The 25,741-nt window shown below is 38.1% G+C and overlaps 1 protein-coding gene across 1 annotated transcript in view; it reads right to left on the bottom strand.

Moving 5' to 3' along the window:
• Nucleotides 1-10,443: 10,443 nt before the first annotated feature.
• The window catches only part of LOC122972901 (receptor activity-modifying protein 3-like), a 32,836-nt gene continuing 17,538 nt past the window's right edge, over nt 10,444-25,741 (bottom strand). The window contains exons 2-4 of the mRNA XM_044340313.1: nt 22,159-22,188; nt 21,553-21,712; nt 10,444-12,235 (exon numbers count right to left, since the gene is read on the bottom strand). Of these exons, the coding sequence (XP_044196248.1) occupies nt 11,980-12,235; nt 21,553-21,712; nt 22,159-22,188 (446 nt within the window). The 3' untranslated portion in view covers nt 10,444-11,979. The remainder of the gene's footprint in view (nt 12,236-21,552; nt 21,713-22,158; nt 22,189-25,741) is intronic.

Here is a 25,741-nt window from a genome sequence, read left to right as displayed (position 1 = left end):
GTGTGTGTGTGTGTGTTCGTGTGTGTGTGAGGGAGCATGCGTGTACAAGTGTGAGAATGGGTGTAAACAGGAAGACAGATCTGGAGGGAACTCTGCTTTTAGAAAAAGGCTCCTTTGAATCCACTTTTGTACTGGCAGCAGCAGGATGCAACACCCAGAATTACAACAAGGCAGAAACGCGTCACCGGAAAAGTGAAACTAACTTCTGAGGTTACAAATATCTCAGAGATGCACTGATGCCTCCATAAAAAAACACTAAACACTTCCTACTGACAAATTTTATGTCACCAATGAACTTACTTACATATTTCTTGTAGTGATCCTTTAGTTTTTAGTTTTTTTTAACAAAGAATAAAGAGCGTGGTGGCTTATTTAGCAGACCAAGTAAAATATTGGATGATAATATTTTCTTGTCATCATCAGTAGTATTGTATAGTCAAGTGTACATCATTATTCCTCTAATTCGGTAATGATCATATACTACAGTATCCCATCAGGAAGCAGCCGTAATACATATATTAGTACCAGCAATAGTCACACATCTACAAGATAAATCTTACATATATTTATATACATATGTACATACATTATAAGTAGTCACGATTCAATATTGATACATTCATATACGTCTGAAGCCCAATTTGTAACTCATTTTCGATACCAATTAAGACTGGCTGCCAGGTATGTAGGAAATGGTCCAATCTGTTTTTAGTCATGTATGATAACCTTTCAAGTGGACAGAAAACAGTCCACCTCTGAAGAATACATAACCTTCCAGCATACCAACAAATTCTCAAAATATATTTATACTGCTTTGCTGCATCATCTAATCCTAAAATACAGATGCCTGAGATTAACGTTGACTTGCGTCTGATCATACCATCAGTTTTCCTTTTAACGTTATTCCAAAATTCCACAGTGTTTGAGCATTCCCAGAAAGCATGAAAGTATGTAGCTTTGCCAGTATTACATTTTGGACAGATTATAGTACAATCAGGATCATACTTGGATTTAATAAACTGGGTAACATGCAGTAAATTCCATTTCATGAGACATGCTTGAACAACTTTTTTGCATTTAATAAAATGGTTTCACATTAATCTTCACTTATTGTGGTCCCAAAATCTGATTCCCAGAAGCATCTACTGATGTTGGTATCAATCTTCTCTCATTTTACAATTTCCCCGTACAAATAACTTTTACAAGTCTTTTTATGCACGGTGACAGATAATTCAGCAATTTTTCAGGAAAACTAATCTCAGCCTTCCTTCTATAGTATATTTTCGTTCTTCCTTACATATTTTTTTGGGGGGAATAGTAAGCTTTAATGGTGAGTGATTCTGTGAAAAATCTTTATCTCATATTTCCGTACGCTGGCATCGCTGCATGAAGATTTGACAGACAGATGCAAGTGAAGCGGTAAATTTAATAGCAAAAGGTAATGTTGCATGCTGCTGCCTCTGCTATGTAAATTTATGCACTAACATCAAACCATTGTCGTGCACCACAGGATTTTTATCCTGCAAAAGCGACTACCCGACAGCGACTATAAAAGCTTTCACAAACAGGATCAGCTGAGTGATTATTGTGTCACACTGACATGGCGAAGGAATGACAAGATGGAGACTTGTGCAAAGTGCAAACATCTGGCACCTTATAAATTTGTCAGGGGAGGTTTTAATACTGACAGGAAGTCTGCATAAACCCGCTATCTTTGTCTTCAGTGTGCTCTCTCTGATGTTTCCCCATCCACTTCCGATTCCTACCGCTGCGATGACCCAGTTTTCAAATGGAAATCATTCAAATTAAATCTCATCTCATCTTTGAATCTTCAATTCGGCTTCTACATTTACATGCATGTAGACTTTGCTCTAAAGTGATGTAGAAACAAAACAGCAAATCGTGCCGTCAAATGATTATTCATTATAATATTCATCTGAAACTGAATCAATACACGTTTATGGGTTATTGCAGAGCAGAGAGGTTTATATGAGTTACTTTATCAAACTGATTACTCCTTCAACATCTTTTCTGTGGGGATGATGACAAAGAAATGAGAACAGCAGGAAAATCAACACTGAAGCCAGTTTGAAAAGAAGTTGCAAAAAATCAAGTCTGAAACAGAGCCAGACAAACTGTTGGAAGAAATCCCCAGACTATGTTAATGCTGTTGTTGGAAAAATGATGCAAGATGTTGCAAAAGTTGGAATGAAGTCCAAACGTGGAACCCAACGTGTGGATTTAACAGACACAAACACACTATTGCAAAGATGTCTGTGCTGGTCACGAGGCACAAATGAATTTAGTAATGGCTTCTCGGTTTTAGCGTTCTGTGTGCGTATGTGTGTGTGTGAGAGTGAGTGTGTGTGTGATACAGTCCAGCTGCGTGGTGATCTGGCCAGCAGTGAGGGAGTTGGACAGATGAGGGCAAACGGATCACTGGGGAAAAGGAGAAGGGAGGAGAAGGCGGGGGGGTTGGTGGGGGCGGAGGGTGTGGGGTAGAGGGGGAGAGAAGAAAAATATGAGAAAGGTGAAGGCAGGAAAGAGGATTATAGAGGGATAAAAGAAAATGTCAACACTGGGTGATGAGGAACAAGTACACAGCCCTAAAAAGCCAAACCGCAGTAAATTATGGTTAAAAATGAGTTATGACTGAAATTGAACTTTTAAATGTCTCTTTTATCTTGAGACAAATTGTCTAAGTTCAGTCTTGCTCTGTCTTAGAGAAAACATGATGTTAAAATTGCACTAAGTACAAGATCCAACCAAAAACCACAGTAAGTGTAGTTACTGCGCTGTGCCTTGGTTACTGTGGTCTGAGACAGCCGTCCAATTTATTAATGAATGAGGCTTCAGTGTCTGTGAATCCTGTATTGTAGTCAATTTCAGAACAATCCAAAGAAGAGAATCTTCACGTTCTCCACTGGGAACTCTTACTTACTTTATCTGTGTATTATCAGCTAACCTGATCGTAGTAGGTAATATCAGTGTGCTAGCACTAACTAGCTAAACAGGACAAGAGAGTACACTGACATTAGTTTGCGGACTGACAGCCCCCTCCCCTCCCTCTCTCTCTCTTGTGTATTTTAGGGGTTACAGGGAGCAAATAGTACCATAATCAGTATCATAATCAGGTGTTACACTGCACACTATGTAGCTAAGTCATAATTATATAACTGCAACTTGTTATCTATGCAGCAATCATCACAACAATTTAAAAGTTTATTAACCTAGAGTTCATTAATATAATTTAATTATATTATTATTTATTAAGACAGGAACTTGATTATATTCAATAAGAGCATATGTCTAATTCTAAAAATAGGTTTACATACATTTTAAAATTAAAATAAATAAACCATCTTAATAGGTTAAACATCACAAAATAATATTTGAAGATTGTGTGATTTTTTCAATTACTCATCTACTCATCAATTAAACAATTAAATACAGATATAATTTAACAAGAAATCAAACTAGATTTTTTTTCTCTGGAAGGAGATACTATGATCGTATAGTATACTTTTTTTTGCACTACCTATACATCTGTTTAAGGTAATACAAAGGCAGAGTGCGGTATCTGCATTTTTGGGGCCAGAGGTCAAATAATTGGTCATCATTTTTAAGCCATGAAAATTACTTGAAGAATACATATAAGCACATAACCACGTTTCTACCTATAACACATTTGGCTGGACAGTCAAAAAAAAGTCATTTTTCTTAGCTTCATTGTTAGCGGTGTTACTGCGGTTTGCCTTCATAGGGCAGCACAGGAAGTATTAGTCTTTACTAATAAAGACTAATAGGAAGAAGTAAGAAGGCTACAGTAGTCTAAAATGTTAGAGCAGTGGGTTTTATGCTTGAAATAGAAAATACTTTTTGTAGGAAACATAATGCCGCCTGAATTAAGTTCACTGTCAACATGTTTTGTTTGTTTTACCACAGTATCTCCTCTAGGCAAATAAAGCGTGATGAATGTTTTTAGCCAGGCTAGCAGTGTGGGCTCTAGGGATGGTGGTCAGTCCACTTCTTTGGTCCAGACTGAAATGTCTCAACAATTAATTGATGGATTGCTTTGAAATTGTACAGAAATATCTGTGGTCCTCAGAGGATAAACCCCTGATGATTAGAACATCCTCTTCAAGTGATGGGGGACAAAATTCACAGTCTTTATTTTGAGCAAAAATGTATTTAAATGTTTATCTGAAGATAATATCAGGCTTCAGCCATCTGAGTTAGTCACATAAAGTGGATGTCGTAAACCATTAAAATCTGTTTAGTAAAAATTTCCCTCTTTGTGTCTCGACGGACAGTATTTTCCTGTACAGCTACAGCGGAAAAAAGAGGGACTTTTTCACTAAAAAGACAGTAACCTTGAAAGATGTTAAATTGATTTGACTCATTTGGGTGGCTGAAGCTTCATATTAGCTTCAGATAAACTTTTAAATACATTTTTGACGGCTACGAATTTTGTACCCCATCACGTACATTGAAAGTGCATTATAAAGGGATCTTTTAATGGCCAATATGAACAGGAGGGGTGGAAAAACATGTGTCATGACTACTGTTTTAATGTTTCTTCATAACCTAAACCTACTGTAACAACACATGGGATGCAGGACATCAACAATAGTCTTCTTCATTAAAGTCATGTGCTTTGTACACCCAACCCGACCTCCTCGTTATGATTTCTAGCGAGAGAATGTGGCAGATTGGAGAAAAACTTTGCTAGTGAATGTCATTCATGCAGAAATAGTTTCCAATTGCTTCTGGAAAGTCTATTGAGTCAATAAAAGGTTGAGAGAGCGATTACTTGCAGGATCCCTTTAATGAGCAGCCACTGCTGAGGTGATGTTACTGCACAGTGAGCTCATTCAACATTCAGTGTAGAACAGAAAAAAAAGTTAAAAACTGGGAAAGAGTGGTTTATGGGGGTGGAGGAGGGGGAGAGTGGGAACTTTAGAGGGTGAAAGATTGGGAGGATGTCCTGTTTGGGTCATGTGCTTCAGAGCTTTTTACTGTGGGAAAGTGTGTGTGTGTGTATATGTATGTGTTTGTGTGAGGTCTGATTTAGCTACTTGTGAGAACTGACTTTTTTGCGGGCCCACTGTTCTCCTAAGGAGATTTTTGATGGGCGTCATGGTGGCTTTTAGTAATGGTTGAGGCTGTGGTTAGGGTCGGACATGTAGCATTCAAGCCCCCATTGAATTAAAGTCATTACAACGTCCTTGCAAATGAGGAAAGACCACCAAGAGTGTACAAAAGACAGTATTTATGTGTGCTTTGTGTGTGCGCACACTCTAGTGCCTCTACACAGTCATGACCTGCGCAACAATTTTACCATTAATCACAAAACCAAAACATACCATTTGACCCCTGCAGTGATTAGTCACACTGTGTACATCAGATCACAAATAGAACCATTTATGAAAGTATGATTGCAGCATTAGTTGAGTGTGCATGCTGAGATCAAAACAGGGCAAAAGACAACAAAAACATGTATGTTCCATTAAATCATGTATGAGAATGTGTAAATTCCAATATATTGTGTGTAAAACTGGGACAGCACATGTTTCATTATAATATAATAATAACAAGTGACAAGTGATAAATCTCAGGTATGATCTGTAATTATATAAAGTTATTATTATTAGTTATTATTATAATTAGCAGCCATCATACAAAACACAACCAACAACAAACAGTAAGTAAGTAAATTAATAAAATTTTCAAAACAGCATTAACTTTTTATTTCCCAGAGAGGACTCTCCCCTTACATGGCCTATGATGACTTCATTATTTTTATGTCATATTATATAATAATATAATTTCATAATATACTCTGCAGAGCCAGTGAGAGAACTTTTAACATGTATTGCTTTGAAAAATGTGTGCACAAAAGAAATACAGATGCATAAGTGCATCTCTGGGTTGCAAGTGTGTCTGTGCATGTGTCAGAGGATTAATCTGACTGATATATTGGGTTAATATTTAGATTTTAATAAATGTAACAAAAATACATATTATAATCATCAATCTTACTGTTGTCATGTCTGAAATGAGGCCTCCTTGTCTTATCTTGTCTTGTCTTATCTTGTCTACCTCATTTTTACATGAAATTTTAATCAGATTTTATATAACAGAGATCAGGCAATCAAGTGCAATGGATGGCCAACAGTCTGCAGGCTTTTTTTTTTTCCAACCAAATGCTTCACCAGCTGAATTCACTGATTAGTTCTCCCTCAGAATGAGGAGAGGAACTCATCACTGAATTCACCTGCTGAGGTGATTGGCTGCAGACTGTTGGCCATCCATTGCACGCAGGTTCCCATCACTGTCATATACTGGAAGCGTGCCTATAATTAGATTTTTTTTTTTTTAAGATGCCAAAAAAACATAGTTCCAGTATTACATTTTAGTTTCAGTATTAACAAAAAAAACAAGAATACAATGCCAGAAATCAGCCTTGAAAAGCCACAATTGAGCCTTAGCTCTTTGTGTGTTGCCAGCAATTCACCCGTCACAACAGTGCAGCTCTGCGTGGAAGCATGGCACTCTCGCACTTCCTGCACTGCTTTTGGTCAAAATCACTGGGTCAACCCACTTCCCTGTATTCTTCTGTCAACTCTGGGAAAAAGCTTTAATATCCTTCCTGCCTCCAAGATGCTGGCCATGGAGGCGTTGTGAAAAGCCATCCTCGAGGGCAACTGTGCTGCGACGTCTCCCCTCACCGCAGAGTGAACTATTGTCTCCTCTGTTTGTGTCTCTAAACTCTGTTGTTTTGCCTCTCAGAAACAAAAAACACACATGACGTTTCCTGGAGAGTTTCAGATGGAATAAATATTCCCTGATATCTTGCCATTTGTTTGTTTAGGTAGTCAGTAATGATGCTGCGATTGTTTTGTGGTCATTGAGTTTGTCGTTTCCAGCTTTGGTCCTCACAGTCCAGCCACTGGAGGAGTGTCGACAGCAACGTCAACATCATTGACCATCACCCACTGACAGTGATGACTGCATTGTTTGACTCTGAGTTTATTTACATGATGCAATGATAAGATTTGAAACTGCACGGCCAGGTTTTCTTTGTATTGTTTCAAAGGTTTAAACAGACACACAGACACATGTCTAGATGTTTGTATAGTCTGAGATAATACTGTCTTAATAAAAGAATAATGTCTGAGTTTGAATGCACGCACACACACGCTTGCCTGTGTAAACTCTCCCAGGGCCACAGTGTTCTGAGGAGCATGAAAGAAGTTGTACACTCTCCATGTTCCACATCATGGAAGACCAGGAGAAAAGCACAGACAGACAGACAGACAGACAGACAGACAGACAGACAGACAGACAGGATTTAGAGTGAAACAAACAGAATTACAGCTATGAATTCCTTTTAAAGGAATAGTTTGTAATTTTTAGAAATATGCTTATTTGGTTTCTTGCCATCATATCTCATTTGTTTAATATTCTAATATTTTTAGAGAGACATGAGGTGTAATTTGTGTCAAAACTTGTACTCCTTCTTCTCAGTCACCACACACACACGATACACATACTTTTAGATCCACTTTGCGATTCACATCATTTCTGATGTGAATCGCAAATTTACACATATAAATCTGCTTAGGAATCATTTGTAAAAATATGCTCCTATAGCTTCAGAACTTGCCTGAGAATTATGACATTTTTAAGTTTTTTTCCAGTATTAAAGTAATGCAGTGATAGTTGTGTGTACATCCAAGGGTAGACATTGCAAAAATGAACTGGTAATAGCTACTTCGGCAAACTTAATGGTGCCAATATGCCTAAAAAAGCATTATGGGAACTGTATTTACACAACTTACAGCATTATTATCACCAAATTAAAATGAGACAATGACATGATATTGTTAATGCTCAGAATCTTGTATTCCTGGAGCGCAGACACTCTCTATCAATTCATATACTGTACATATATTTTCCCTGTGTTGCTTTCTGGTTGCTTTGTAGCACCAAGACTAGCTTACACCAGGAAGTGTCATGACAAAGTCCATCTCTCTGTCACTGTGTCAGTGCTAGAGGCTTGGTGACTTAAGGACTACTTGTAGGACTACTGTAGTTGGTGCGCTAACAAGCTAACATGCTGGCAAGCCGGGAACATGCTGGCCCTAGTCAGTCACAACAGCTCTCTGAACTTCTGTCTATTTTCTAATCAGACATGATCATTAAAAACATCTATGCAGGTGTGTGGTGTCTTTAAACCAGCATTAACTGATTTTTTTGGCCACTTGAGGGGCAGCGGAAAGAGGTTCTGAACATGACGCTGAGATATCATCACCTTTTAGGTTGATGTGTTAAACTTGTTAGCAAACAGCTGCTTATTTCCACATCCAGCACCACTGGTGAATGTAAGTCCAATATTCACTCTCCTTTAGCTCTGTTTTTGCTCTCTACCATCTCCTGAGGGGAAATATCTGGCTCTTTAGCTGCTAAATGTTCCACTACGTTCCCCAGCTAGTCACTATGTGTCTGCTGTTTGGTGCTGAGCAGGTAGTGTACAGTGGATTTTTAGAGCTTTTTCTCTGAGAACAGCTGCCTGCCGCGTCCAAAAACGACACTATGAGAGCACTGAGAGTGAACCAAAACAGTAAAATCGCAGCCAGACAGCTAAACAATGAGCTGAAACTCATCATAAAGCTCCGTAAAGCCGAGGGGAACTGCAGAGTCAGATGATAATTCTCTGTAGGTTCATTGCTATGAGCATCTCTCACATTACACACTATCATTTGATATTATCAATTATCAATTAGATTGCTATTATGATTCCATACTGATAGAAGAGATTTCCACACACATACATCTAAGAAGTGTTTCACTTTTTCATATGTTATCATAAAAAATATTGATTATAGTCACTTTACAGATCAGTAAATATGACACTTTTCATCATATTCTGCGGTCTTAACATCATTTTACATGTGCATTTGTTGCTGCACATGGAGTTTGATATATGGCTTAATGAGGTTGAGTAAAGCTTAATTTCACGCTCCTATGGCACAGTGTAGATTGGTTAGATCAGAGATTGGATGTATCAGCAGTTTTGGGTATCTGTGCCAGTTTTTCTGTAACAAGGTCTGCTCTCCAGTTCCCTTTGTATATTCAATGACTGTGCTACGATACAACCATAGTCAGATGTAGCAAACTGGGACAGTGAGCATCATTCTGGCTTTGAGTTTAATTGTGACCTTAATAAGTATCTGCAGTAAATAATTTAGTGAGCAGATCTTCAAATCATACATTTACACGGCCCCTTCGGGATCTGACGATGTAAGGTGGTAATGATTGCATTTCCTTTTGACAGTGATGGATGTTCAGTCATAAACACACACACACATTTACACACCTTTCAGATGACAGATGACATTAATTAAAAAGAGGAATTGGATAAGCAGGCGGGTTTTATTTGTAAGAAGGGACCACTCAGGTGGGTGGAGCAGTTACTGGACGACATCAGAGCGGACGAGCTCCAGGCGGGTTCGTTTCATGGGAGGAAACACCTGTAGACCTTGTGATGAATCATGATACTTACTGGATGTGGAGGGTGTGAGAGTTTGTTTTTAATGACTTCAAGAGAGTTTTGAATCAGACAACATGCTTGATGCACTTAATGAAGTAGGTCAAAACAACATTTCTGGAATAACCCCCTAGAGAGTCAAGTCTAAAGAAGTCTTCAGTGGAAAATCAATGGGAAGAGTTATTCTTGGTTGTTAAGGTGGAAATATTATGCACATTTCCAGGTCTATATTTATAATCTGGGGCTCTACTGGAATATCTCTGCATGATTTACAATTTTAAAAAAGTCCTTATTTATCTTACACTGGTACTTTACGCAGCTCCTCAGTTCAGCCTCTGTCTGAAACAGGCCGTTTTAGCTCCTGGCCCCCTCCCAGTGAGCCCACTCTGTTCTGAGGCTACAGAATGGATGGCCATTTATGGGCAAGGTAGAAAAAAACACTGCAAACGAAGCATTCAGGGCAGGTTGAAGCCCTGACTTTTGACTTGTCTGGAGCATTTCTACATATGTTAACCTCAACTTTTGGAGCTGATTATGTTTAGCATAGATATCTGATATAATAACAGTATATAAATTACAGAAAATCACAAAAAGCATAATATGCCCCCTTTAGAGTTGCTAGGAGTAGCAATTTTAAACCAACCAATTTTAAATTTGGTTGGCAGCCTTTACATCAATCCAGAGTTAAGGTTAGTACCTGATTTGTCATATTTAATTAACAGCAAAAGGGATGTGAGACATGTTACAATTATTAATTATATCACAAAGTGAATTTCATAATGATTTAATGCTAAAATTTTGTGTGATTTTAAAATTTGTTGAAGAGAGCAACTAAATAATGAATTTAAAGCAGCTGAGGTTTCTGGCAGTCTGCCTTGCTTTATATTTTCTTTGGTGTTTCCTGTAATTTAATTGGTTTACAAGTGTTAGGCAAGATTGACACTTTATGATAATTGACTAAAATTTACACAGGCAATTTTTGGCAGACAGTGGATCAAAGAAACTGAAGAAAAGTGTTTTCTGTGTTCTTTCTTTGTTCACATAATGAAGTGGAGCAACCCATTATTCTCAGAAAGACTTGAGATTTAATCAAGGTACGTTTTGCTGAGGAGTTTCATTTTCCATAGTGAGACACACGGTGTGCGCAGTGAGCGCTGACAAACAGAATGATGTGTAATGCTTTGGAAGAAAATAAAAAAAGCAGTGCTTGGTTTCGTTTGCCTCGTGGCTGGTGAGGACAGCGGTACAAAGAACCAATGAAGTGCGTACATTAAATCAAGGCTTTCCCCAAAGGAATTCATTTCAAAGCATCAGTGTATATTTCCCACTGGTCTGAGTAACACAGGAGAGGCAATGCAGATACAGTAGACAGCACAGACAGAGAGGATAACTGTACATTGTGAGGTCTCAATGTCGCTCAGTTCATGTTTTTTCATTGAGAATCCTTCTTTGTGAGTATTAACAGTATGTTATTCAACAGTATCTGATAAATTACACTGTTATAAAACAGTCCCTTGGGGCTCAGGTAGTCACACAAAAAATTCAAGTCCCAAAATATAATAATCATAATGTTGCCTTGTCTTTGGGTTACACACCAGTGTATCCTTTCCAGTGGCGGCTGTCCATTCAGTAACTCAACAGAATCAATACTTAGTCCAAATTTGGCTTCTTTTTCATCCTTCCAAGCCATCATACAGTATCATGTTAAAATATTTAACAGTGTCCTCTGGGAGTCCCTATTTCCCACCAGTTTAGAGTTTAATCACTGCCTCTGATGCTTGGTGGATACTTTGGCCTTCAGCAACGATACAGTGCTCTGACAAGAATCTTCGAGGTCAATAGTCCGGATCCATGAGCTTTAAAGAATGCACTGAGATTTGGAGGTCCACTGTTAAACTGGTCAAGTTACCCCGTAAGTGACATCATCAAAGCACCAAAATCCTCTGTGTCTTAGGTAAAATCATTCTCTCTGGTATTCATAGATACACATAAAGCCCTGGATGCACATATTCCTCCCTGTGGCTTCAGGCAAACAAAAAAATTTCACCAGGAAAGAAAGAGTTGGACATTAGTTGGAAATACACTTATTCACCTTCTTGCCAAGAGTTAGATTAGAAGCTCAATACCTGTCATGTCTTTATGCTAAATGTAAAGCTACAGCCAATTAGCTTAGCTTAGCGTAAAGACTGGAAACGGGGGAATTTAATATATTAAATTAAAAAGTACTACTTTGTTCTACCAGGGACTAGTTGTATTGTTTTCACGGGACATGTAGGTGACTGCATTGCCATTTGTGGATTATTTTGACCAACTGAAACAATCTCCCAAAACCTCTGTGCACTCCTTCATTGAGTACAGTATTGTTTCAGTAGAGAGGTTGAGCTCCTCTCCCCTCTTCCTCTATTCTCTTCCATCTTCCTCTCCTCTTAGGCCAGGATGTCACTCCTCTTACTGCACCAGACCACCAGGGCAATCATAGCCAAGGTAAGGAAAACAGGGATAAGGATGAGGATGATTAGCGTGTCGTCCGGTGGGTCCACCCATACCACCTGCTCCGTGGTGCAGTTGGAGAAAAAGTGCTTGTGTATGCGGATGATGTAGCTCTCCACCAGTGGGTTGGGCCAGTAGCAGTTGACATTTTGGGACTTTTCCTCTGTGCAGCGTGTGAAGAGGTGGTACTCCCTGGGGAGAAAGACAGGAGGAAGAATAGGATAGGATTAGAAGAAAATCACCTCTGACTGCTGCTTTAGAGCTATTCTTAGGGTCAAATGTGCAGCTTTTCTGTCTTTTTATCTCATTTACTATCTTGTTATTCATCAGTGTCAGCACACTTTTCAAAACATGGACACAGTTCAAAGTATAAAACTACCTATTATGCATATCATGGAGGAGATGGGCAGTTTCCCATCTATTAAGACTCAAAATGACCTTACTTATTCTTCACTCTGTTCTCTGAAAGGCACACAGTCATTTAAAACCCTCCTATGGTTTAGCTTGTATTAATCATCTAGTAGCTGGTATCAGAGGTTCGCAAGTAATCCATCATTGTGACTTGGGATATAGTGCCCTTTACTCCCTCTTTCGTCCCACTACTCTCCCCTGTTGCAACAGGCGTTCAGGACTGTTCAGAGCCTTAATAGAGCTTTTCAGGCTTAGAGCTCTGCTTTGATGAATCCATTCAGCCAGCCCTAATCCCTCTTTCTCCATCCTGAATCCTCAATCTTCCAGGTCTACCTTCTTTTCTGATACATCCACTAACTATTGGTATTCTCACCAGCCGAACAGTGAATTGGGCAACAGTTAAATTGTCTCCAAATCTGCTCACACCGGCTCCAAATCAGAATATAAAATGTATCCACATCACAGTAAAGCTCTGGACTGTGAGATTCTTACATATTCAAACTACAGAGAGGGCATAGCTGGTAAAATGCATGTTGTTCAGTGGATGATAACAACACTCTGATGGCTGAAGATGTCACCATAGTGAGAAGTGGGCTGCTTTCTGGAAGGTTGCTGGTTTGATCCCCTGCCTTTATTACCAGCACTGAGCATGGCCCACATTACCCATTATGATGAGATAAAAATAACAATGGTGGCATAACAGAGAATTATAAATGCATTGCACATTGCTGAATTATTAATGCACTAACCCCACTTAAAATCACCTGAGACTAATGAAAGCTAATGCAGTATTTTAATTGTGTCATCTATTTAAGAGAATACAATTATGAATACAGCTAAAAGAGCTAATCTGAAAGACTTAATTGGCAGCTATTTTGATATCCATTAATAGTTTAATTTATCAAGCAAAAGTTCCAGCTTATCATGTGTGTTGTTCTCCTATGTTTTATATAATTTAAAATTGAATATCTATGGGCTTTGGACTGTCGATTGAATAAAACAGACAATTTGAAGATGTCACCTTGGCCTGTGGAAAATTGTGATGGAGATTTTAGTGAGAGAATAAGCGGGCCTATTTATAATAACACACTGTCAACTGTAAATCAAAATCTAGATTTATTTTCCTCCCAGAAAGAAACATGCAGAGGAGGTTTCAGTAGTTACTACAACGCTGTCAGGCTGCTTACAGACCCACCAAGCTCCACCGATCAGATGGTTAGAGAAGTGTGTATGTAGCCTGAGAGGCAAAACAAAGGGCAACAAAGTCCACAAAGCACTGCCTGTTGTGAGCATATTGTATATAAGAAAACCATACACACATAAACATTAGTGTTGACAATCCATCCCTGAATTACAAGATAACATCTAGAACATTATGTAAAATTGCTGTAAATATTCACCACACTTCCAATAAACAGCAACCTTTACCAGCAGCAAGAGGCCATTATGACATCAAATATATTGGGCCGTTTCAACCCATTGCCCTCTGTACACCACATATAAGTTAGACTCTGACGTCAAGCTGTGGCCATTGTTTGAAAGACCATTGCTTAAGTGCTGCAAATCAAATAAACCCTGCTGCTGTCTGTAGGGGATACAGTGTGTGTGTGTGCTGTATATATAGATATATATTTTGCTGTGCATACGGGGCAAAAAGGCACCAGATGCCAGTGATAAGAGAAGTGTTTTGCTGAGAATAGCTTCCTGTCAAATCTGAGCTCAGCAATAGTATATTATTAAACCAGCGGAAGCTCATATGTTAGTGTGGAAACTGAAAAAAAAGAGTTCTGCACCAATGCATTTTAGATGAATGAAGTAAGACGGAGGGAGAAGGAAAAAGCCATTTTAAACTATCAACTGCAGATCTTTATAGCTGTAAGTTAATGTTTTGTTCTAAGCAAATTAAATAAGGATCATTAAAGGTGAAATCAGTGTTTATATCAGTATTTTTTTGACTAATGACGCTATTCACCAATTTAAAGTCCAAATTCATCTTCCTTTATTGCAAGGATTTGAAAAAGTGACAATAGAGGGAATGTTTAGGAGCTGAGGAAAGAAAAGGGAGAGAGAAAAGATTTTCTTAAATGTATGTAACAGAGCTTTCAGGCAGATGTGATCAAAATACAGCATGCAGGACCATAGGGACTTTTGAAGTTATTTCCCAGATGTAACACACAGCAGCTAACAGGTTTTCACCCTGTCGTCTGCACACAAAAATCAGCTGGGAGAGTAGAAAATAGCTTGACCAGGTTCGCAGTCAATTTAACCCCCGTGCACGCACACATATACACACAAGTAAAAGTTTCTGGCTATAGACAGACACAATAGTTTTGTAATGAAACTGCACATAGCGAAACATTTGTGCCATTTTTGAGTATTTGAACATTTTAATGCCAAAAAGTAACATTTCCCTCAGGATGTTACTACATAAGATCAACTCACATGCTTTCTGTGAAATGAAGACTGATAACATATTTTGGGTGTTTGCAGCTCTGAAAGGCAAGATAACCCTTAAAATCTGTTTAATGGCAGAGAAAACCAGGAACATAGCTGTCATTTGATCCACTTACAGTTACATTTTAGTGAAGATGGACCCTATGATGGGTGGATATGAATAGTGCTGACATTTACTGTATACATCCCACTGGTGCATACACACCCCAAACACACATCAACACACAAATAGTGAAAAGATTCAATAATGCTGCTGCAGTTTTCATTGGCAATTTTAGTGGTTTTTAATTGTTTTCCTTCTGAGAATGATGACTTTGAGCAAGATTAGTTATGAAAGTTAAGCGAGAATATGAAAAATGTTAGACAATTTGGAAAATATGCCTATTCGCTTCTTTATCATGAGCAAGATGAGAGGATCAATACCATACTCATGTTTGTATGATAAATGTAAAACTACCGTCAGTTAGCTTAGCTTAGCATAAAGTCTGGGAACAAGATTTTTTATTTCACTTCCTTGTGGTTCATACAGTATATACAGCACTTAATAATTGTTGTTATTACAGAAATAGGATATAATTCATCTGCAGTAAAATGTCTACAAAGAGCACTATCCAGTACTTGAGGGGGGGATGCCATCCCCCTTGTTAGCAAAATGACAAAAATGCATCCCCCTTGTTAACTTGCCATCCCCCCTCTCCATCCCTTAGTAGCAGAGAAAGTGCAGGGGCAGAGGGGTTTTTTAGTTGAATATGTTATGAGTGGGCCTCACTCATTGATCCTTTATCTGACTGAGGTTTGTGCAAGTTAGAATCTATTGCCCCGACCATGCCTCTAAAATATCAGTAGCCTAACTGTGCTGTGTATTGATAAATCCATTGCGCTGTCTGTGGTGCTGAAGTAGCAGAGGGATTTTACCTTCTGTCAATTCTTGTCAAGTCTTGGATCTATAATATTCTCTACACTATACATTATAAATATTCAATTATATACTATATTGTAGCCTATATACTCTATAGAGTAGTGTCACCTTCATAATCAAAGTGATAAGAAGCAACGTGTAGTCGGTGAAGAGCAAGAGGATCATAGAGACACATGGCTGCCTGTAGTGTTCCTATAATATTTCTATGATCATTCAGTGTCAGCATCTGTTCTATTGAAAATACATCCCCCTTGAAATATTTTGTTACCCTCTGTAAAAAAATATTTTAAAGAGAAAGAGAAATTACTCCAGATATACTTTTTACTACAGATTTTGGTGTAACCTGGGAGTGGAGCAGGTAATGTGACTGAGGAAATTAAGCTGCACTGAACGCACTGCACTCAGCTGCAACATTTACATAATTCAAGGTAAAGTTTATACTGTCAAAACTATAGTGTGTTTTTGATATAGCATAGCATTTAGCATTGTACTCGTATAACAGTTTTTCAAAAAGGATCAAAACAGATGCAGCCAAACCAGGGCTAAAGGTGTGTTATGTTAGTAGTGGTTAATGTAGCTTCAAGCCACTGGCCTCAAGCAGAGATGAGGAGTTGACTAACCTCACTGCTTTCTAACTTCACCTCAAAAGATTTTTTTCATTTTAGTCCTCAGCTCCAACTCACAATATTTATTAAATTACTGTCAAATTTTGTGCACAAAATACAACTTTATTCACATATATATTATTACTTCCAAAGAAGTGTAGACTTGACTTGGACTTGCGTGAAGATCTTTGTGCAAAGAAGAGAATCGATAATAATATTTCAACAATTTTAGCTGCTCGTCTAATGACTGTACCACTGACTGTCCTGTCTCTCCATGGATAGCGGGCTAACAGTTGTAGCTAACAGTCTCTTTTCAGTTGTGTGGACCACATAACATACTTAAACCAGGCCTTTTCGTCATCTAAATGATCATTTAGTGGCCGTTAGAGGCTGCAGGAAAAAGCTATGATGACCTTAGAGTAGCATCTGGTCCACACAGATGCTGGCCATAATTCCTAACAGTGAATATATTTTACTAAAAGGTAAACCAGCACCACTGTTTCTTTGTGCACAACAACAAGGCTGGCTGCTCCTGAAGCTGTAAACCACTTAGGGCAGAAAATCAATATGTTATTAGAGGTAAATGATTGAAGTGCGTAAATGCATGCACAGACACACTCACACAACGCCTACAGCTTAGTGATCTGTCTATACCCTTCCCACTGTGATCCAACAAGCTTGTACTGGCTCATTTCAAACAATAACAGTCATTTTGGCTGAATGTTTGGCCAGCAGCTATCACTGCGGGGAGGCACGGCTCATTTGTCAAATAGAGGAAGCTCTGCAGGGGTCACAGCTTGTTTAAACATGAGGCCCCTCGTTCTCCAAGCCTGATCCTTCTCACCATACTCTGGACCCTCTTGTGCCTTCGCTCTCCCTCTTTTCCTTTCTCCCACTTGCTCTCGCCTTCTTATCACCCTCCTCCAGGCTCCAAAGTAAACTGCTACATAGAAAGTCAGTGTATCCTTTGCAGTCATGTAAATGAAGTATCGTATACAAAACAACTAATGAATCATTTCTTTAATGAAAATGTGGACTCATGCTGGCAGAGCTCTTGGGAAGGGAAGTCATAAGCAAATTTGACATATTTCTTGTTGTTTGGTCCACAAATGGATATAATAATAATAATATCTTAATTTATATAGCACTTATCAAAACAATGTTACAAAGTGCTTCACATAAAAAAACAAATAAAACACAGCAATAACAGAATAAAAGTACTAAAAGAGCAACATAAAAATGTAAATATTAATTTAAATAAAACAGAATAAAAACTAGAATCAGGTCAAATCAGGGAGGGTGGTGCAATAAAAGTACGTTTTGAGCTTAGATTTAAAAGAAGCCACTGACTCGGCCTGCCTTATTTCCTCGGGCAGGCTGTTACAGAGCTTCAGGGTTCTTATTTCAAAATCTCTGTCCCCCTTAGTCTTCAGCTGAGAGTCTGGAACAGATAGAAGACCCCTGCCCGAGGATCTCAAAGTGCAAGCAGGGTCGTACGTACGGGGATAAAATCTGAGATATAATTTTAATTACTTGTAAGTAATTAAAAGAACCTTGAAATCAATTCTAAATTGTACTGGAAGCCAGTGTAAAGAGGCCAAAACCGGGGTGTTCAAACCTGTTTACTCTGGTTAAAAGCCTGGCACCTGAGTTCTGTACTGCCTGTAGCCACTCTACAGTCTTCCTATTTAGGCATGTAAAAAGGCTGTTTCAGTAATTCAGGCGTGATGAGAGAAAAGCATGAAAAATAGTTTCTGCATGTTTAAAACTTAAAATAGGTCGTATTCTGGCAATGTTCCTCAGTTGATAAAAACATGTTTGTACAAAAAGGGTACATCACATGGTTATTGTTATCTTCCTTCATCAGTAGCTACAAGGTCTGGGAAATCTGGGGGAGATTTGGGATTTTTTGCACTCTTAATTGTCTGAGCTGCTCACAAAAACAGAAAACAAACAAAAAAACAGAAAAACTAACTGATTGAATATTCTAAACCTTAATATCTGCCAATTATACATGTATACACAATATACAATAAATGGACAAACACACACTATACATATTTGACATACTCAAAATGTAGAAATTCTGATTTGTAGATTATCTTTAAAACTCTCCATGTTCATATCTTCTCCATATCCTTCAGTTTTTAATACCTATTGCTGGTAAAATGAACTGAATGTGAAAAACAGAGTCCGGACATTACACCACCCATCCTGCACTTCAGGTACAGACAAAAACAAGTGAGCCAGCACTTGAAAGGATCACTTAACTATTTATAGTCTTGAAGGACAATCCTGTGTTTAGCAGTTTCTTCTGAAAGTAGCAGGGGAACAAGAGAAATGAACCATCTTTGCTTCCTACAATGACAGTGAGACACTACTGGACCACATTTGTACGCCTGTTCAGAAACATACAACCAAACTGCCTACATCTGGCTGAAGTTGTTTCCTCTTGTGAAACTCATTAGATCCCATGAGGTTATGACACAGAGTGCAGCCGGCAGAGCACTGCCCTCCCGTCATATGACTTGGCCTCCAAACAGAATCCTGCCACAAAATTTCATGATTTCAGACCTGACTTGACAACAATTAAAAAAAGACCTGCAACTCAACATTACAGAGTTTTACAGCAGTGACTTGTGAGTTGAGTTGGGCTCAACAGAGACTTAAAAGAATTGATATGCTGGATTATCATATTCAGAGTCAAATTTTGAATTCATAATTAATCTTAGGTGCCCATTGTCTACAGTATACAGTATATGTAGTGGGACTGAGGGAAAGGACATACTGTAGACATCTGACTTAAGCATCTTGTATTGATACCCTTTGAAATAAAAGACGCTTATGTCAAGGGAAGTTATAAATTCCCACTCATATGTACACTATATGACTTTATTTGTTAACTTGTTAACAGTAGCTCTTGTTTTCACTTCCTTTTTTTTCTGTAGAAACTGTCTATGTCATCATTTCCTGTACAATTGCTCCACAGTATTTTGTTTTTTGCTGTCCAAGTGTTTTTTGTCCTGTATATTTCCATAAGTAATAAATGCAAATCATATAAAACATTCTTGATCTACATCAATTTATTACTACTAACATTACTCTAGCTGCAACTAAGGATTATTTTCAATAATCTGCACAGTATTTTCTCAATTAATCCATTAATTACAACAATATAAAATGAGAAAAGCTGCAAATCCTCATATTTGAAAAGCTGGAAGCAAGAGTGTTTTTGTTTGGAATATATACGAAATAAGTGGTTATTAAAATAGCTTTCAAATAATAATATGACTATCGTTGCAGCTCTAGTTATGTTTACTTTTTGTTTTTACTCTTTGCATTAAAAGTGATGAAAAAAATGTATGACTTGTGTAAGACTCTTTAGAGTGTGTATATATAACCAAATGTTTAGGACTCGGGACTGAAAATGTAAAACAGTGAATTGGTCTCACTGCTGACCAATAGATCAGTCGATTATTGTCTAAATGGAAGTCTAAGGCACTGATCAGTCTCTCAGATGTTTCCCCTGACCATCATCATGCCTGAAGCCAAAAATCTGGCTTCATGTGGCTCACGTTGGGTTGACAAGGTTACTCTTGATGTGGCTAATCTTAAACTGTGTGAAACTGTGTTGCTGGAAAGCAGCATGAATCTCTGTTAAAAAGAAAAACGAAAAAAGAGAGCACATGACTGATGGGTGAAGCTAAAGGTTCTTCTTCCCAGAATCTTTTTTCCTGTGAATGTGTGACTCAAATGATTATTTTGATGTTGACTTAATCTCCCATGTGTATGTTATTGCGCAAGAAACCAGTCTCATAGTGCTCTCCCTCTCCTACTGGCTCTACAGAAAAAAGATGAACGTGAGAGGCCAAAGGTGAGAGGAAGGAATGAGGTGAAAAGCTAGATAAAGATAGATACAGATGGGTGGTCGGGGCTCAGATGCTTCTTGGAAACAGCTCTGGTTTAGGGGAGCAAACCTCCATCTGTTCTCCCACACACAGTCATTACAGCAGCTGCAGGAGTCCGAGTAGAATAACAGACAGTCGTTCTATCAATCCAAGTGTGTGTGAGAAAGTGCAACCGTGCAGGATTGACAACTCCTTAACTAATACTACAAATATAGAGCACTCAGACAGGAAGACAACAGTACTTAAGAGTAGTGATAAAGATAAGAGCTTAAAAATGTGGATAGCTTTTCGGTGTCCAGATGTCTTTTATCTTATGCAGCCTTCCACTGATTCTTAAACAAAATGACTAATTCTGCTCAGTAGTAACTCGGAAAAACTGCTTCCAGAGTAGTTTCCTGATAGCTTATTTGCTCTTCCATCATTGTCAAATTAACGCTGCGCTAGGCAACTAATGTAAGGAGAGTTTTTAGTTCACTCTTAATAGTTGTCACATCCTATGTGTGGAGGAGATTCCCCACCATGCTCAACATCAACGCTTCATTTTGGGCCAACAAGGAGAATTTATGGGCTTTGAGGGGGGAAGGGATGCTTTTCTGTGCTGAACGCCAATTTTGAAATCCAAATGATTAGAAAACCATTTTATAGCAAAGAACACCAGCATCTGTTTTAAGAAACAAGCAAATAGGTACAGCTATTCCCACAATGTCGCCCTGAAATCTCCTTAAGAACATAAAGAAGGAGTAGGAGTGTATGTCGCGGCTGATAATCCATTTTGGAAATATACTAAATCAAGTTAAGCAGTGATAAATCCATCAAAATGCAATTACTGAACTGATTCTATGTGTGTGGGTGTGTGTGTTGAAATTACTGCCTGTTGTGTGCTACCTCTAATACAGACAAATGTATAGTTATGTGACTATTAAAGTAGTTCAACATTTTGGGAAATGTACTTATTTGTTTTCTTGCCCAGAGTTAGATAAGATTGATACCGCTCTCAAATCAGCCCGTTAGATATGAAAATAGAGCCAGTTAGCTTAGCTTAGCATACAAACTGGAAGCAGGGGAGACCAGCTAGCCTGGCTCTGTCTGAAGGTAAGAAAGCAAATTAAGCGTAAAATGTCCAACTATCCCTTTAAAGTCAGTGTCGATTAAATTAAACTGCAAACAGTCAATATTCTGCTGTCGGTGAAAAACCTCCACACATGGTCGTACCTGATGAAATGTGTGAGGTTACACCAGTACTGTGGATCTATGAGAGCCATGTCCTGCTTGAAGACTTCACCACAAAACTCCACCTCCGACTGCAGGCGGGACTCGTTGCAGGGTGTCTTGGGCCAGGGGGGAGTGGGCTCTGTGTTGAAACTGTCGGTGGCTGAAGAGGACAAAAAGAAGAAGTAGGGCATTTATGGGTCCTGCTTTTTGTGTGCGTGACTTCTGATAAACATTCATGCGGTGAAGTAACTGATATGAAAGAGGACAAAGATGGATGTTCATGGTTGCGTTACTTGTATTCTTGCATTATTCATGGCCTGTATGCTGCATGTTTTTTATTATTTTGACATTTTTCTTTTTCCAATTATGTTCTGTCATAGAGCTGTGATTTATATTTTTCATACTGTCCATCATGATTTTGATTTCTACCCACTTTGTTCTTGAAACACGGGAAATGCCACTTTCAATATGTTTCACTTCAAGGATCTTATTTTTCTTTGTTGTTCATATTTTTCTGCAGCAAGGATTCGGTTTTCAACCGAGATTATTCAAATGTAATCGTATTTTATGTTAAAGAAAGGATGAATGATGTATGGATATGCTTACCTGACAATCCTCCCATCATCCAGGCATTGACTGCAAAGAAACATATAAAAGAAGACAGTTAGAGTGGACTGCTAGCTGAATATATTTGGTAAGAAAACAAGTCATTTCATTTTCTGATACACACATCAGCTCCATCTCTCTCCTTTAACCCTCCTAGTTTATCATCCCCTAATCCCTCCCTGGGTTGTTATGATCACGGGTATCAGCTCTGTTTATGATGGACCTGATGTTCATGATTTCACTGAACGCTAATGCCTTCGTATCCGCATTTTCAGAGGAAAAAATGGCAGAGTGATTAAGGTGGGAGACACCCCAGATCATATTTATTCCACCTAGTCATTGCCATCAACCAGTCAATTTTCGTGGAGTTCAAAAGCGATTGTGAAGCATGACATTTGCTGTGACTTCATGCAATCAAGAAGTGATGTTTTCAGTGCTTATTTTGCAGTGGATCAGTTTTAAATATCACAGGGATAAATTGAACAAGAAGGAACAGTCAGTGAGCTGCTAGATGAGGAGCTGCAGGCAAAAAGCATGTACTGCAGTTTTACCATATTATCCTGTCATCCTAGCACCGCCATGAGATGTGCTGTTTCCCATGAAATTTGGTTTCCCGTAGAATGAATTTTAATAGCTTTGGTGATCCTCTGACTTTTCATCATCATGTCGACATTTCAGTTTGTTCAATACTTTGCTTTATGATAAAATAGCTGCAAAACTTATCTCATATCCATCAGCCCCAGTTGCACATTGTGTTTAGTGCTAATGAGCAAATGTCAGCATGCTAGCATTTTAACTAAGATGGTGATCATGGTAAATATTAGACCTGCTACACATCAGCATGTTAGCATTGTCATTGTGAGCATGTTAGACATCTATAAAACATTTAACAGGACATCTCAAACTGAAAATAAGGCCAATTTACTCTTTGTATTATGAATTTTTAAATCATGAAGGTTTTATAAACCTAGAAAAGGGATTTTAAAGTTTGTGCTATTATTCCAATGTAATGCTTAACATAATAACCCATATCAACTGTTTTGTTCCCCTGAACAAAACATGAAAATAATACTCATGTTGATGATAAAATGTACTACAGTGAAAACAACCCACAGAGGTGTTCAGTTCTATGCTGATGCTTTCTGAACTGTGGATCCTATTTTTGCACATTACCACGGCCCTCTATCATTACAAGGCCAATATTGACAACTAATCATTTGGTCTTGAAGAAGTCTTGTTGTGTGTTCAGACCACAGACAGCCAACAGCCAAGGGACGCAACATTCACACAGATCTGAATGTTATTTTGATTGGTTTCAGCAGATTATTGCTGATGCATCAGAGGTAAGAGAGATAATCATGTCTTTGTGTATATAATCCATTTGTATGAGCATTATCATGATGGAAATGAGGGTGAAAAATCTAGAAAATCCATTATTTGTGACATGCACTGTGTTTTCAATTTTATGTTTCCATTTTTTTTCTTTTTTTCTCATTCTTTCAGTGTATCTCTAGTAGTTGAGAGGAAAAAGAAAATACTGAAAGCAAGGGAAAGAGAAAAATAGCATGTGAAGTGAAGTATCCCAGTGATATTCCTCGATACAAAAGTGCATCCATCGTACAAACATTTAATTCACTTTCTCTGTACTCTGATCCACACTCAAACACAGGGCAGCTCATTTTTACTGCAGCTGAGTGTTATGAATGACCAAAGCTAAAATGCTGCTGCACAGGAAAGGTGTATCTCCCTGTGAAGTGCCACACGTACAAAGCAGATAATCAGTTTGGAAGATGCCCCGCAGGACAAAAACTGTTGGCCTGCGATATTTAAAGACTGCCCTGTTTGGACTTATTGGATGTTTTGAAGTGGACAGTTTGTTACGTGATGTACATTTTTCACCTAGCCCTCCAGACACGTATTAAGACATACAAAAATACTCTGCTTGAAGCATTAATGTGTTTCTGACCTGGTTTTTCCAGAAAAAACATAATTACCACATTAAAATCCCTAAAATGACATCTACCCCTTACCCCTCATTAAAAATTGCAGAATCTGAAAATATGTAAATATATTTCATCGCGGAAGTTTAACTGCTGGACACAAGATGTCTCCTACTTCCCTGTAAAGTAAATTCTCAGTGTTTGTGCACTGGAAGCTTCAAGTTTCCACATCACACTTGTGTAAGTTGAATATTGGATCTGATTGGCTTCAAAACTATTTGTCAAAAATCATGCTCGTAAGGCCCAACCCTTAAAATTAGATTTTCATTAAATACAAAGAAACTTTCCACTTCCAGCTAATGAATTTGAAAACATCATTCTGGTGCCAAACTCTGCACATACATCATCCTGAACAGCGAAGGTCAAACAAGTGAAGGAACAAGAAGAAAAACATATTTTTGAGTGGAGGGGCTTTCCATATTGTAGTTAGAATAATAACTTGAGTAGTTTCTAGCCTGGTTTGATTTCAGATGTACTTTGATGGGTTTGATGTTGTTTAACCCTGGCAAGAATTAAAAAAAAGATTTTGGAAAATTGTTAACTTTGCAGATCCTTTAATAAATAGTATGACATTTTGGATGCTCATTTGCTTTGTTGCAAAGAGTTAGATGAGAAGAAATGCAAGAAAGTACCACCAGCAGCCACTTAGCTTAGCTAAACTAGCCTGACTCTGTCAGGGAACACAATCCACCAACCAGCACATCTATAATCTCACTTATTAACACACTGTACCGGTTGCTGGCTGTAGCTTCATCTAGGGCTAGGCGATATGGACTAAATCAAATATCACTATTTTTGACCAAATACCATGATATTGATATTATGACAATATTGTAGGGATGTACTTTCACAAAATATGAGATTTTTGATAAATAATCATCATTAATGCGGATATATTGACTAAGTGGGTAAAGGCAAATAATAGAACAGCTAGAACTGTCTGGTGAGTTCAGAAAATTACATCACTTTACTGTAATGCAGCTTTTAAAACCAAGCGAGAAAGAGAATAAGTGAAAATATGTCAAACTGTTGCTTTAACCTTAGTTCAAAACATCGGTCAGTGTTTTCTCCAATCCACAAAGTTCTACAGGTAACCATCAAATCAGCCACAACCCTCTTCCATTCAGATTTTGGACTCATTTTTGGATCTGATGTAAAATGCCGGATGATAAAAATAATTGAATTGATTTATTTCTCTGTATGTCTGAAACATTTTAAAAAATACAGACATTTTAAAAGCACAGAACAAATGAGGTGTTGAATGGCATAGTCCAACCTTCCAAACCGGTCGAAGCGGAGCCACAATGATGAACTAAATGAAAATGATTAGTTTCCTTTCAGAAAGCATTATACACTCCATCATTTAAAGTTCAGGTTAATACAGTTCTGAAAGGCAAGAAACAATCTTCCTAGTTAGGAAGAGGGCCCTAAAAGTTGTCAGAAGCAGTTTTCTTTTCACTGATACAAAGTCTGCAATTTACTAGCGAATTGGAAAAAGCACTCAAATTATAAATATAGTTGGATTAGATTAATTCTTTAAAGGAAAAATCCGTCTGTTAGACATCAGTCTTTGATGTTCAGTG

Source organism: Thunnus albacares, chromosome 21 (genome assembly GCF_914725855.1).
Source record: "Thunnus albacares chromosome 21, fThuAlb1.1, whole genome shotgun sequence".
Lineage (NCBI taxonomy): Eukaryota > Metazoa > Chordata > Actinopteri > Scombriformes > Scombridae > Thunnus > Thunnus albacares.
The sequence above is the reverse complement of the archived record's forward strand: the minus strand, read 5'-3'. Positions and strand labels throughout refer to the sequence as shown.